Below are 15,039 nucleotides of genomic sequence, written 5' to 3'. Positions count from 1 at the left end.
AAACCTCTAGAGTAAAACCCTGGCAAAATGTTCTCGGAATATAGTTCTGCCAATGCAGTAATCACACTGGGAAGATTCCCAGTGACTTCAATTGGCTTTTTGGATCAGGCCCCAAGCTGTGGAGATAGTTACATTTAAAAAGGAGACGTAATAGTAGCTGCTCGAAGGCTAAACAAGTAACAGGAATGACTGTGGATAGACCTAAAGCAAAACTTACTGGCAGAATTCATGGACTACACAATAGTGGTCAGTGGTACTCAGCAAGGCTATCAGACAAAAACGGTTCAAATTTTTCCGAGACGAGATGGTCTCCAATTCATAGATAGTAAAGTGGGCACAGCAGTAGTAAGGGTAGATGGAAATCGCTTTCAAATCCTAGCTATCAAGAACAAGATGAAACTCTGATGAGAGCCGAGACAAGCAGCAAGAGCCTAGAGCTAGGAACGTTATTACTTTAGATCACTGATTCATAAGTGGCAAATGTCCAGGATGTGCTGCAGTCTATCCATAACAAAGAAATCCAGAGGGTATTAGAAATTTACCAGGAGGAAGTGGCTAGCTGTCAACTTAACCAGGGTGACTGGACAGTCTGTCAAGACAAGAAGCAAAGGATGACGTGTCCTTAAGCAAGTGTCCCATATGGTGCTGTGGATCCAAATGTGGCCAGGAATAGTCATCATGAAAGAGGACCATGAAATACATTTTGTAACGTGTGTAGTAATAGCACTAGGTTTTTACCCTGTGTATTCCTCGTCTGCAAAATAAATTGGTAATGCTACTTTTACACCTTTTTGCTGCACTCTATGGCTGTGTCACTGTTAGCCTCTTTTCTGTAAGACTTCCCAACGTTGCTACCACCAGCGAGGCTCCACGGATAGTAGTTTCAGAGAAATGCTATCATAGACCAGCCACCAGTACGTGAACCACTGTCTCATCTAACTTTGCTCAAAGTAGATCTAACTCACACAGTGGTTACAAGACCTGTGGTCACCATAGCCGAGTTACTCTAATGTTCCCACTCTTTTCACCACCAAGAGCCATGATTAGGGCCCTACCAAATTCACGGTCCATTTCATGGTCACGGGATTTTAAAAATCGTAAATTTCATGATTTCAGCTATTTAAATCTCAAATTTCATGGTGTTGTAATTGTAGAGTCCTGACCCAAAAAGGAGTTGTTGGGGGCAGGGGAAAAGATTATTGGGGGGGCGGGGTTGTGGTACTGCTACCCTTACTTTTGTGCTGCCTTCAGGGCTGGGCAGGAGCTCAGCTCTGAAGGCAGATCCACCACCAGCAGCAGTGCAGAAGTAAGGATGGCATGGTATATGGTATTGCTACCCTTATTTCTGCCCTACTGCCTGCAGAGCTGGGCCCTCAGTCAGCAGCCGCCGCTCTCCAGCCACCCAACTCTGAAGGCAGCAGCACAGAAGTAAGGGTGGCATGGTCTGGTATTTTGGAGGGCTGTAGATCCCAAGCATCTCCATCAAAGTCAATGGAGTGACACTAGCATTACTGATATCAAAAGATGGTTCAGGGATTCTTTTCTGAGAACGGTGCAAGCCAAACAGAGCTTTATTTCCTGGCTGAGCTGAATATGGCGCATCATTTTACAACGCAGTACTAACATGTTTCAGACGCCCTGTCCTCACTACCATACTAGATCCAAGGATAGAAACAATTGTATTTACCTACATTTGCACCTTCCATGGTTCTGCACCCTAATAAAGATCAGGGCCTAAGAACCATTGGGTCCTTTCAACAGACAAGTGAAAGCTAACAAAATGCATTGGGCGGTAGTAGCAAGACAAGTCTTATAAAGGCAGCACTCAAACTAGGAGTGCATATTGTCCCTCTAGATTTCTAAATTCTAGGTACAGCATGGGGTGAGGGATGAATTTTTACCCCAGCATAAATGGACCAAGACCAAGTTCTTCCGTGTATAATTAAGCTGATTATCTTAAATGCAATGCAAGAAGCTGTACAGAAAGTCCCTAGACACCTTCACATTTCAACTGGGATTTTCCAAGCAGCCTAAGGGAGTTGTGGGGTTCCATGGGATTTGTGCACCTTCGAAAAAGCCCATCCTTAGTGAAACTTAAAACAAAGAACTTGTGCCTACCAATAGAGGCACTGGAGAAGCTAAGCAACCCAGCTACATCCTATAACCACTGATGGGCACATCTTTCTAAAAAACAGGCCCATTTTGTTCAGTGGTACAGCATGACAAGCACGTAAAGGTGTAGAAATCACACCGTGAAAGTGACACGTCAATAGATTTATGCCAGAAAGGTCAGCAATGGCCAGTGCAGTTGCTTTTTTTCCCTCCAAAGCAAAGTTGACAGTTTATAAATTATACAGTACCTGCCTTAAGACAGACTTAAAAGACAGTAATTGTATTTATTATAATCACTTAGCACATGATTCACCTTGAACTTCAAAGAAAAACAAGCAGTGGGCTGTGCATAAAAATAGCTCTGCTATAGAAAGGAGGATAGCATAGAAAACAGAGATGGAAACGACCAATTATTCATCTTACCTAACCATTTCCCCTCCCAGCCACCAGTAGCTAATGACCACAGTATACTGAGATCAGACTAGATCATCATAATGGTCTCTACTGGCCATAACGTCTATGGGATGCTGGCTCCATAGAAATTAACGGATCCAGGATTATACCTTATGAACCTACATTCTCCAGTGCTTTGTCCAGCCGTAAGTCGTTCAAATGACTAGACTGCCACCCCTTTCCTTTGGAGACCTTACCCCAGTCTAATGGATCTCGCTGTCAAGGACATTTTTCCCAGAAATCCTTCCTACATTTTCTAAAAGTAAAATTCACTCTTGTGCAGAAGCCTGTGCCTCATTCAAGCCCGGCTTTGAGGGCTTCAATGGGATTTAAGTCATGCTTATGTCTTGTGATGGGGCCCTTTGCACCCTAACCGAGCAAGGACTGTACTTTATTAGTAATTGGACAACAGCTACCAAAAAAAAAAAAAATACCCTACAGCTTGGGAATTCGCTCTCCTCCTCTTGTCTAAAATAGCCCAAGGCTAAGGAACATCAGGGCATGTTGCAAACATGGGAACTGTAAAGATGGGGAATCAAAGGCGGGAAATGGATTTGAGTTTAAGTTGCCTGGCTCACTTGTACAGCTGCAGTCAGGGTGTATTATAAAGTAGTGTCAAAGGGACTTAGAGCATGTGGATGGGCACTTTTTAGCATTTCTATACATCTAAATAAACCAACCGTATTCAGATAAATCCATAAGGGCCAGATTCCGCCACCTTTACTCACATAAGTAGCAAATCACTCTTCAAGCAGTCCCCTCGTAATCAAGGGAACTACTCATGGAGAAAGATACCATCCAAAAGGAGTAAGTGTGGCACATTATGATTGTTGTGATTGTCACGAACAACTGTCATCTTAGCCAGCCAATTGGAATACTTATATACTACAAGAACACATACTCAGCAAACCCATATTACTGACCAGAAATTAAAAGGGAACAAATAAATCAGTTTGCACATGCTTGCAAATCAAGGACTTTCACATCTTATTCTATACATATATGCAAAATGCACCAAAGGGCTGGATCATGGACTGGACATAATCAAAAGAAAGACAGTGGCTGAAAAAATGAACTGACAATAGTTCGTTGGGGAGAGTTAGTACTCTCTTTTCAACTAAACATTGCACACCCCAGTGTTAGACATACAACTTTCCAGAATGGAAATGTTTAGACCACCTTTGTTTAGCTAATAAAACCTGGTTTTGCTGACCTAAGATTTACCTGTCAGTAAGCTTCTTCCAAGCTTGTATATACAGCAGGTAAGATTCTGATTTGAATTACACTACTGCAAACACACAGACGTTAACCAAGCGGCTTGGAATTTACACCAACATAACTGAGAACAGAATCTGGTCCACTGATCGAAAACCAGAGGGAAAACTAGTTGACCAGAATCCCAAGTTCTCTGGATCTGCAAATATGGTCCCCTATTTAGGAGTTTCACACAAATATGGCTTTATATCAGAGAAAATTCTGATTACTTACTTGATCTTCAGACTGGCAAGCATTTTTTTGTCAATCCTGAAAAAAGAAAAGAGAGTGTTACGAAGTATCCAATGGGCTTTTTGATCTGTTAGACATCCTAGAATGTCTTTTTCCTCATACATTGTGTGTTCTTAGGAGACCCAAGGGCTGCTGATAAAATTGACTATCCCGACATTCTCCTTCGGAAGTTTCATTTATCTGGCCGGAGCGAGGTTCATTGGTGCAAAGTCTTGACCATGAACAGCTCATTGAAATCCCAAAACAGAACATGCTGCTCAATTACACCATAAAGCAAGTAACACAGTATCCCACACAGCATAAATTGTTTACTGATGGTACTTAATTCAAAAGCATCCTTGTACCATTTAACACACTGAACATCATAACTCAGAGCCTTAAACAAATCCTTCCAGCAGTAACAGACAGCAGTAAATTTGTGGATGCACAACTCCATAGTAAAAATAGATTTTCCTCTATATTTCTATGGAGAATGAAGGTCCCATTGAGTGACTGTTCCCCAGAACTGATGTTCCTAATCTGTTGTTGGTTTTCATTCATACCCTGACCAGTAATAGTCCACTTAAGTCCAGCTATATTGATATATATTCTGTAAAGTAGTTCTTCTCATCTGCAAGTCTCAAAGCTCTTTACAAAGGAGGAAAGCATCATTTCATAGGTGGGGAAGCTGAGGCACAAGGAGGTAGTGATTTGCCCCAGGTCACTCAACAGGCTAGTGGCAGAGGCAGGAATGGAACCCAGGTCTCATGAAGTCCAGGGCCCAGTCTGCAGGACTGGGAGCCTCCCAACAATATATGTTTTCTCAGGCACTGACTACAACCTGTGCGATGTGAGACATAAATTCACACTCATAACTGAATGATGAAAGGCAGAGAGACTACATCCAATAGGAGACCCAATCTAGAAAGGTTTATGCTTCAAAAGACCTGTGCATTCTAAGGTTTTGTTCTGTGGGAAGATTAAAATATAGGTAGGAAAAAAGGTCTGACAAAACTAAACATACCAAGAACATTCTACCAAATCCTAGTAACTCTGACCTGCGACTCCACAGCTACTGTGGACAGGTAGCTAGACCAAGTGGAGACAGCAAGACTCCTGAGTTTTATACACAGCTGTCCTATCAATTAGCTACGTTTCCTTGGGATTGTCATTTCTCTGTTCTTCGATGTATGCAGCTGTAACATGGGGCTGAAACATACCCCATCATGGCTGTTTGTACAGTGTAAGTAATGTCTTCAAAGTGCTTTCAGATCCACAGACAAAAGGCGACACATTGTATACATACAAGATAGTACTGTCAAATTGTAGCTGGAGTCTGATTCCTAGTGGTTTACGAGATCCCAAGCCATTATCTATTTATTTGGTACTTTTAATAAGTGTCCATGGAACACTTATTGAAATAATTGTGACACTACGTTCCATATTCTTTATGAAAATATGCTTATAATATGGATACAACATAACAGATATACTTTATGCAGAATGGGTCTTGTAAGGTATCATTGGAAAGGTTATGATTTACTGAATATGATTATCCATTTTGTATGCATGTATCATTTCTGTATCTAAAGTTAGGAATATGGACTACGTAACAATTACAACTGGATGTATATTGGGGAGACACCCACCAGACAACAGGCCTTCAGATTTGATGGGCCATCAGGAAGGACCAACAAAACCATGAAGATACTAATCTCTCTCCCTCCTGGGAGATGTCGGAGGACGTAACTGTGACACTACTAGGTCAGGTGGTCTTGTCACCTGACACTAAACATTATCTGGGACTTCTTACAGCTTTCCAGTGAAAGAGAAGGGGGGTCAAGTTTGGGAAACAAAGGATTCCCGCCTTATGTAAATCTTATTTAAGGGTGGGGAGGAAAGCACCTCCTCTCTATGGCCTGTCTGCCCAAGAAGAAAGACTGCAAAAGACACCTGAAGGGAAGGCAAGGAGGGAGTCCAGACTGAGACAGGGTCCAGTTTGAAAAGAAATATAACTGGAACCCTAAACCACAGAAACTTTGCAACCTGCCTAAAACAACATTTAGGGTAAGAAATTATATTTTGTAACCTGTTTCTCAACTATACTGAGTTTAGCTTGTGTATTTTTTTTTATTTGCTAAGTAATCTGCTTTGTTCTGTCTGTTACCGCTTATATTCACTTAAAATTAACCTTTTGTAGTTAATAAACTTATTTTGTTTATTATTAAGCCCAGTTTATGTAATTTATAACTGGGGGGGGCACAAGAAGTTGTGTACATCTCTCTTCACACTGAGGAAGAGGGCAGATTTTTCTGAGCGTGTGCTGGGCAGATTTTTCTATACAGTGCAAGACAGTATTATTTTGGGTTTATCTCCCAAAAGGGGTGGGCACGTGAGTACTGGGGGAGTCCTCTCATATAGAACTGACTTCAGTCTGTGACTGCAGCAGCGTGTGGCCCTATCTGTGTATGTGTGCTGCAACAGACTGGAGAGCCTAATTCAGCAAAGCAGTGAGAGGGAACCCAGGCTGGTTGAACAAGAGAGGCTCAGTGAAATCCCAGTACCTCAGGTGGCATCCCAGAAGGGGGGGTCCAACCCGTCACAATAATATTAACCTGAATTAAGGCAACTAGTATTAATATCTCAAAATGTAAAATTATGTCTATTGGCAATGACTGCAAATGGAACATTATTGGTCATGTGGAATTAACTCCATTTATCCAAAAATCATTCTTTACAACGTGATCACAAAAAATATTTAATGCTGTTGAAATACTGTTTTCACCAGTAACTTTACAGAACTCCTCTCCCACGACTGAACTTCCCCACTGAGTGCATGCCACATGGGCTAATTATGTAACAGGTTATGCAATTCCAGATTATACTAATATAATTCTAGCACGGGTCCATTGAAGTGGATGGTCTTAACAACAGAGGAGCAAGTTCAGTGGAGTGAGATCAGATCCTTGCTCATACTTTGCAGTCCTATATGTTAGCATTCCATTCTCAAGTCTCAAAATAGTTCAATGTAAAACCTGGTTTAGCCCACATTTTCTTCCCACGTGTTAACTATTGCACAATACCCATTGCCAGTTACGCTAAATTTAACTTTCCCCCGATCTTTGTGTATACACTTTTGCATTTCCTGCCTTCCTCCAGAGAATATTTCCCAAGTGTTATAAGAGCCTAGTGCAAAGCTGAGTCTTTTCCGTTGCACAAGTTACTTTAACCTTCTTTAAAATCTCCAGATTCAAATTATTTTCAGAACTCAGGAGAAACCAATCTGCATTTGGTGTGACAGTCATCCAGGCAGGGCCTGCCTGATCAAGGCCTATTGAATGCAACATCAAACCTCCCACACTACCTTTAATGGGCTTTGGATCATGCCCATCGAGTCCACATTTATTGTAAGATGCCATGCGACAAAGGTTCTCTAACCATTTTTAAATTCATTTTTTTCCCTAGTTCGTAGGGTCAAAAATGGCTGGGACTCCGTAGATTTGGATTCTATTTCCCATACACTGGCTCATTGGGAAACCTTGGGTGACTCACTCATTTTCTGTGCCTCAGTTTCCCTACCTGAAACTGTGTGTCAGTTTCCCTCCCACCAGTTTCCCTCAGTTTCTGTGCCTCAGTTTCCCTACCCACCTTCGTCACGTATTTTGAGAGCCCAGACAAGAGGCACAATATAAGTGCAAAGGGTTGTTCTTACTCCAGGAGTCCCTACAGTCCAGTCAAAATTCCCCTTTTACAAGGCACATTTCATTACAGCGTACAGAAGCTTTGGGAGCCTACGGAAAACGTACTGCAGAGCTGTATAAAACAAATGGACAAGTTATGCCTGTACTCTGTGTTGGGGGGCAATTGGAAAGGGGGGAAGAGTACAGGGAGCCTCTTGTGTCCCAGTGCCCCCATACAGGGTGCAGGCATAGTTATTATGCAAACAGTGGGCAGTTTGTGGCATTCAGCCCCTCTGAGGGGCGGGGAGGGAGAGGGGGTCTCTCTAGGTGAGGTGGGGCAAGGTGACAGCCTGGGGGCAGAGTGCACAAGTAAGACTTACGCCTCTCTTCATACTAAAGGTTAGCTCCCTCAGTCTCCCCCTGACCTCCACCATCACAGACTCGCACAGCTCATGGGAACCCCTGCACTAGTGGGTTGCAGCCCACAGGGCCCAATCTATTGAAGCTAATGGGGCTACTCCCCTGAGCAAGGGCTACTCCCCTGAGTCAGGCTTGCAGGATCAGACCCATGATCTGGAATCTGAGAGCCCTGGCTCCAGGTCTCACCGAAGTTAATAGACATCTCCCCGTAGGCTTTAATGGGCTCGTCAGTCATTTAACGATTTTCCCTTAACATCTGCTCAGACTCTCCGCTCCCAAAAAGTGGGCACATTATTGTTTCTAAAATAAAGCATGCCATGAGTTGCACACTCCTGGATTCACTCCATGCATAAGGCAGATTTTAAAAGCATTATTCATTATTATGTGATAAAGCTGTTCTCAGGTCCTGGTAAAGCAAGTTGAATCTTAAAGCATATTTTTCGGGTGCAAATGTCTGTTGCCTAAACTTTTTACTGCTGCAAATGACCCAAGGGGATTGTGGGTAAATGAGACAGTTAGCTCCTAAAGGATCTGTGCTGAAATATTCATAGACCACACAGCAGAGCTGCAGCGAGTGGATTTCATACCGATGCAAATGCAAGAAGGGAAAAGTCTGTCGCTGTTGTTTTGCTTCACAGAAAAACAAACGGCACTTAAGGAAACCACAGTTTCAAGGGGACTAAAATTGGGACCTGTTTTAATCAGTAGCCTTCACACGAGCCTGCTTGTGGTGCAGAAAACCACACCATGTGCTGCAGTGCAAGTACCCTGCCTACAGAACCCCCTGAATCCTCACACACACACACACCGGGCCACCCACTGCACAGCAAATATGCAGTGGTTCCGCGGCCAATAGGTCCTTACGCAGCCACGGAGACAGGAGCAAGAATGTGCCCCATACTGACGCATGCTCCCCTAGCATTCACTCAGAAGCTTGGCAGCAGCCCTCACTTTCATGATGCAAGAGAAACAGACTTGGGGGGGAGGGGAGGGATTGGGTGATTCACTTCCAGGCCAGTCTCCACTGGCATCAGCCTGCAAAAAGATCATCGTACTAGTGCTTGTTCACAGCCAGCTCTCCAAGGCAGAGAGCAGGGAAGAGAATGAAAGCGGGTAAGAGAATATCAGGAGTCTATCATATGAACCCTGGCTGCTTCTTCCTTTCTGTGAAATGGAAAAATAATAATTCCCCCCCCCCACAGGATTCAGTTTGTTACGATTTGTCCAGCACTTTGACTCAGTATCGCCAGCAGAAACAGAGCAGAAGCTGTGGTGTAATGGCAAGAAGCCCTGAAGCTGGCCAACAGACATTTATTCTGTGCAAAAAAATACTGCAGACAGAAAAGAAAATCGCATCTGTGTTGGGCCCAGTGTTGGAAATTGTTGAGTGCTCGAAGATGAATTCAGGTCTGGCTGAGTAACCTCCCTGATGGTAAATCTCGTTCACGGGGTTCCCACAGAAAGGGTGTGTCTGTCAAGATGTACAGATATACTACTGTGGTAAGATAAATAGATACAGGTGTTGGGTGAATTAGCAGATCACTTCCTTTCTAGTAAACAAACACAGAGGCCGCTCTTCCCATGGTTGTCTTTTTAACTTAGCATTCAGCCAAATGTCAGCTTTGGAAATCAACAGTATCACATACAATTCATTGAACTACAATGGTTACAGAGAGCCTGATCCTGCGCTACTTACTCCCATTGGCTTCAGAAGCTGCTAGATTTCTCCTGCCACAGTAAAGCCTAAGGCCAGATTTTCCCCACATGAGTTTCAGAAGACAGCATCTACATTCATGTACACTGTCATTTGTGTAGGTAACAAGACTATCCAGAGTTAGAATCATGAATATTAAGAAAACACACCAGGGTTTCAGAGGGGTCATAAAGCCTTGTGACTCAGCGCTTAAGCCAACGCTGTAACTATTGTGGACGAGGAATCTTCCCTGTTGAAGATTCCCATAACTGCCATCTGCAGCACTGTTAGCATCTTCCTCTGCAGCAGCAGCTGCTGCTGGCTACTGTTAGGGATAAAATATGAGGCTAGACAGACGGCTAGACAGACCCCTGGACCGATCCAGCATTGCCATTCTAATGTTCTTTCTAAAAATGGCCTGATTCGGTGAAGAGCTGAGCTCCACAGCTCCCAGAGACTTCAGCTTGTGAGGTGCCCCTTAGATTTCTGCACAACGGCATAAGTTGCTGCAATGGCATTACGTGCACTCGGGTGGCACTCCACATTCACCTGGCTGCTCCTCATTAGCTGCAATCTGTTGTAAGAACAGAAAAGATCACTATCACCTCATGATAGCTCACTGAGCTTCCCACAAGCAGAGGGCAGCGGGAGACACATCACACTGCTACGTCACGGGCTCCTGCAAACATTATTCTCGGGTCTCATGATTCTTAAAGCTTCCTATTTAATTAAAGTGATGTATTACAATATAGATATATTCAAAGCCCTGCTTACTACCCTTACTCCTTTGATTAACCTTTTACTCCACGAGTCCCATTAGAATTCAACCTTAACCTTCCCCTCATACCTGATGGAGTGTATGGATCGGCTAGAGAGCAGCTCCAGTCATGAAGTTACAGGACCTCATGCCCTTAGAATGTAGGGTTGCCAGGTGTCCGGTCACAAAGGGGACCTGATGGTATCCAGTCAGATCTCCTGACCGGACACCCAATGTCTGGTTACTGCGGGCGGGGGAGGCAAGGAGGCATCGAATCATCACCCGCGACCGCCCCTACTCAGCCGGGGCCTCCTCCTACCTGCATCAGGCAGTTGCAGCTCCCAGCCCTGGCTCTGCAGGGGAGTTGCTCCTGACCCATGCAGGGAGTGGGAAAGAGGAGTGAACAGGGGGCAGGGCCTCAGGGGGAAGGAGAAGTTCTGGCACTCCTGCCGGAGTGTCTGATTTTTAAATATTACGAAGTTGGCAACCCTACAATAGAACAGTGCTCTGTTATGCAACAGATACCATCAGAGGGCCTGATTCTGCATCCTGAGTCGTCACATGGACTTCAAGGAGATGCGAGTAAGCACTACTCCACATGCGTGAGAGGGGTACAACTGGGGCTGAAGAAAGAGGAGTCAAAGGACTCTGATGCACTAAACTCAGGTCTAATCTAGAGTGGCCTAAGTGTATGAAAGATGCTCTGCATAAGCCAAGCATTAGTATTACTGAAGTCTTAATTCTGAACAGCTGCCAAGAAGTCGTTAACCTTGCCTGCTACATCCTCCAATGATGTATGTAACAGTGGGGTTTCTCTCATCGACTTCATTTGGGGCCTTTCCTATAGCACCCGTTCTCCCTCACCCCCATCCGAACAAAAGACCTGTAGCCCAGGTTTCACTGTCTGCTGATCAGTGTTATAACACATATCCCACATGGATTATGCCCAGATAAGTTTGCAGACGTTCCCCTACTTCTGACAATATTGGAATGAAGGAGACACTGATCCTGATAATAGAAACAAAAATCCATAACAATATTATTTAAAATGAATCAGCATTTAGATGGTGACGCAAGCCAGATGGAGGCAGGAAACTCGAAGTTACAGCTGATGCTTTGTCCTTTTTTTTCATGCTGTTGTGAAAGAAAATGCAAAGGTGCAGTGACGACCCATTGTTTAATTCTATGCTTAGTAAGGTAAGGTATGAAGGGAAACACAACCTGGACAAGGGTTGAATGATTCAGTAAACTAGCGAGGAAACAGAGGTATTTCAGCTCATGGGAGCTGGTTTGAATTTGAGCTAGCTTGTCTGTGATTGAAGCAGTTAACATTGACAGTCTACGTCAAATGAGTTTGTTGGGATTGAAATCCAGTTCTCCATGGGCAACTGCCAGGCTACCTTAAAACTAGAGCCATGCAAAGCCTAGATTTTTTTCCCATAGGAAATTATGACATTTCAAAGTTTCATCCTGAATCAGAACAAAGTCGACATTTCCTGCAAAACAAAAATTCTAAAAAATTTTGGTTTGGAAGTATTTAAATGACCTTATCAAAGCGCTTTATTTAAACTGTTATTGTATATATAACACACAAATCTAACCAATCACATCAAAACAAAGCACTTTGATAATTTTTCGTCAATTTTTTTTAATAAAAAGGAACATTTCAAAAACATTCTGATTTCATCTAATCAGCATTTTCTAACAGAAAACTGCTCCACCAGAACATTTTTGACCAGCTCTACTTAAAAGCAACATCACAACTGGCACACATTGAGTGGGCACGCTCAGGACTGAATGTGCAAGGCAAAGCGAACTACGCTCTCGCCCCCAGAAGTTCGAATGGACAACTTTTGCAGGATAGCCTGAAGGGAACCTTCTTCTGCCCAAGCTGTATCTGTCCAGTGGATGGGGACAGACCTTAATGACTGGTTTGATGATGAAATTGCTGATACATCCATTAACTGCTGTGGCCTGATCGCAACATACCACAGTTGGACTTCTTAGAAGCAGGGAAGAGGGTATTGAATTGTCATCTGGCCAGAAATATCAATCAGTCTTTAAATCAGGAGACAGGTGACAAGTCCAGCACTAGCTAGTAAGGATAAAGTGTACAGCAATCCATCAAGCAGTCATTGACAATCCATCCTGGACTCAGCATCCACGGTAAATCAGGCAAGATGCCTGGATGCACGTAATACAGTTTAGGAGATGGATTCAAAGCTTATCTCTTGATGGGAAGTGCAATAAACTCTTCTTCCATGTATACTGAAACCACAATACTCTATTTATTAGAAGAAGAAAGGGGAAGAGACAGAGCGACTAAATGGCTGGGTTCACTATAGCATTAGACAGTGCATCCCTGCTACTACAGATTACATACCTAGTGAGGAGCTACTGAAATTCACACAGATCTCTTCTTGCAATTGTGCATTTAAGCGAACAATGTGTTCGTGCCAAAAGATGAATGGACTGTAAAGCACCGAACCACTATGCTAAGAGAGGCTGTCCCTGTCAAATCTCAGAAGGAGGGGAATCAAAGAAATCCAAGTCCCTCAATCAAAAGCATTCAGATATTCCCCTTCTCACAATGCACAAGGAAGACACTTTCCTTTGCAGGTTCTACTTCAAAGCAGGACATTACCAACACCAAAGGGTTTTCCCCTTTAAATTACCGCAGGGAAACCAAAGACGGAACAAAAAACCCCTCCTCTCCGCTCATTGCCCCACAAAGTGAATGGTAAAAATCACCCACCATCCGTAACCTCCGAACGAGACGCTGCGTTTCCTATGAAACATCGTGGCTGCTTGGTCGTGCTCACTCTTCCTAGCGTTGCCGGCAGTGGCTCCCCGTCCACGGCTGCACTTGTACCTTAGCCCCACTGCTCGAAGCCAAACAGGAAGACAGGGCACTTCTGTGAGTGGGCACAGCCAATACATGAAGTGTGCTCCCTCCAGCTATTCCGTGCCTTTAGTTTGAGCTCTGGGGGGAGGAAAACCACTCTCACCACTTCCTGCAAGCATGTGCTACAGTTCTGTGCAAGCGCTGATTACAGAGGGGGCTTCTCCTCTGGGTCGGCGGCCGTTAACTTGTCTTCTTTAAAACTTCAGTTTCCTTTTTCCAACGCTTTTCAATATACAGCGCAAGGACTGTAGGTCTCCTAATAGTGGAGCATACATTTTTGGGCCGCCGAAGGTGAAGCCAAGGTTAATGGATCACTGTGCCACCACCTGAGTGAGGCATTTCCATGCCAACTTGTCCTCAGCATCACACTGAAATCAGAAGCTTGCTATTCAAATGAGGCCTGTCAGTTGATGACATGCTCCTCTTGCGGAAAAGCCCTATAGAATTTAACAGAAAACTACTCCCTTGCAGTCAGTTTTCTGGGGCATCCTATGGAATTTAATAGAATTCTAGCCTTTTTATAGAATGCTGCAGGACAGTTTAAAAAAAAAAACCCTATAGAAAGGATCTCACCCATTGGTATTAAACTCAGTTAGAACTGGATCCTCAGCTGGTATGAATCAGAATATCGCTATTGATTTCATCCAACTGAAGATCTGGCTCTATAGATTTGTAAAGATTTAATGGAACCCAATTAAATTTCTGTAGAACCCTATTAATTTCATTCCTGTTAAGTTCTATAGGATTTTCCCATAAGGGCCTATGGCAGGGGAGGGCAAACTACGGCCCGCAGGCTGGATCCATGGTGCAGCAGGGCTAAAGCAGGCTCCCTGCCTGCCCTGGCCCCATGCCTCTCTCGAAATCAGCCAGCACCATGTCCCTGCAGTCCCTGGGCGGGGAAGAGGGCAGAAGGCACCACCCCCAGCAGCTCCCATTGGCTAGGAACAGGGAACCATGGCCAATGGGAGCTTCAGGGGCGGTGCCCGCAGTCAAGGGCACCATGTGGTGGACCCACCTGCCCCACCCCCAGGACCCACTGCCAAACATGCTGGCCACTTCTGGGAGCTGCATGGGGGCGGCAGGGAGCCTGCCGGGGGCCTGCCTTAGCCCTGCTGCACGCCGTTGCCACCTCGGAGCCGCTTGAGGTAAGTGGCACCAGGCCAGAGCCCGCACCCCGAACCCCTCCTGCACCCTACACCCCAACCCCCTGCCCTGAGCCCTCTCCTCCACCCCTTGTGCATCCCAACCCCTTGCCCTGAGCCCCTTCCTGCACATCGCACCCCCTCCCAAACCCCACACTCCCTCCTGCACCAGGCCTACATTCATGGCCCTGCATACAATTTCTCCACTAGGATGCAGCCCTCGGGCCAAAAAGTTTGCCCACCACTGGCCTATGGCCTGATTTCCCAATTGAAAAAGACCCCCCATTGACTACAGTGGATTTTGGATTAGGCTCATATGAATGAACAGGAAGGATTACACCTCCTCTATTATACTCATATTTCTCATCCCCAGTTCCTTTGGATTATACCCT

At 44.5% G+C, this 15,039-nt stretch overlaps 1 protein-coding gene across 1 annotated transcript in view; it reads right to left on the bottom strand.

The window, feature by feature from the left end:
• Positions 1-15,039, bottom strand: part of RAP1GAP2 (RAP1 GTPase activating protein 2) — a 243,408-nt gene that overhangs the window by 193,806 nt on the left and 34,563 nt on the right. Inside the window, exon 2 of the mRNA XM_084651088.1 lies at positions 4,054-4,089. Within this exon, the coding sequence (XP_084507214.1) occupies positions 4,054-4,076 (23 nt within the window). The 5' untranslated portion in view covers positions 4,077-4,089. The remainder of the gene's footprint in view (positions 1-4,053; positions 4,090-15,039) is intronic.

This window comes from Lepidochelys olivacea (genome assembly GCF_965140295.1).
Source record: "Lepidochelys olivacea isolate rLepOli2 genome assembly, chromosome: 17".
In the NCBI taxonomy this organism is placed as follows: Eukaryota; Metazoa; Chordata; order Testudines; family Cheloniidae; genus Lepidochelys; species Lepidochelys olivacea.
Note: the sequence above shows the minus strand (reverse complement) of the source record. Positions and strands in the feature narration are given on the sequence as shown.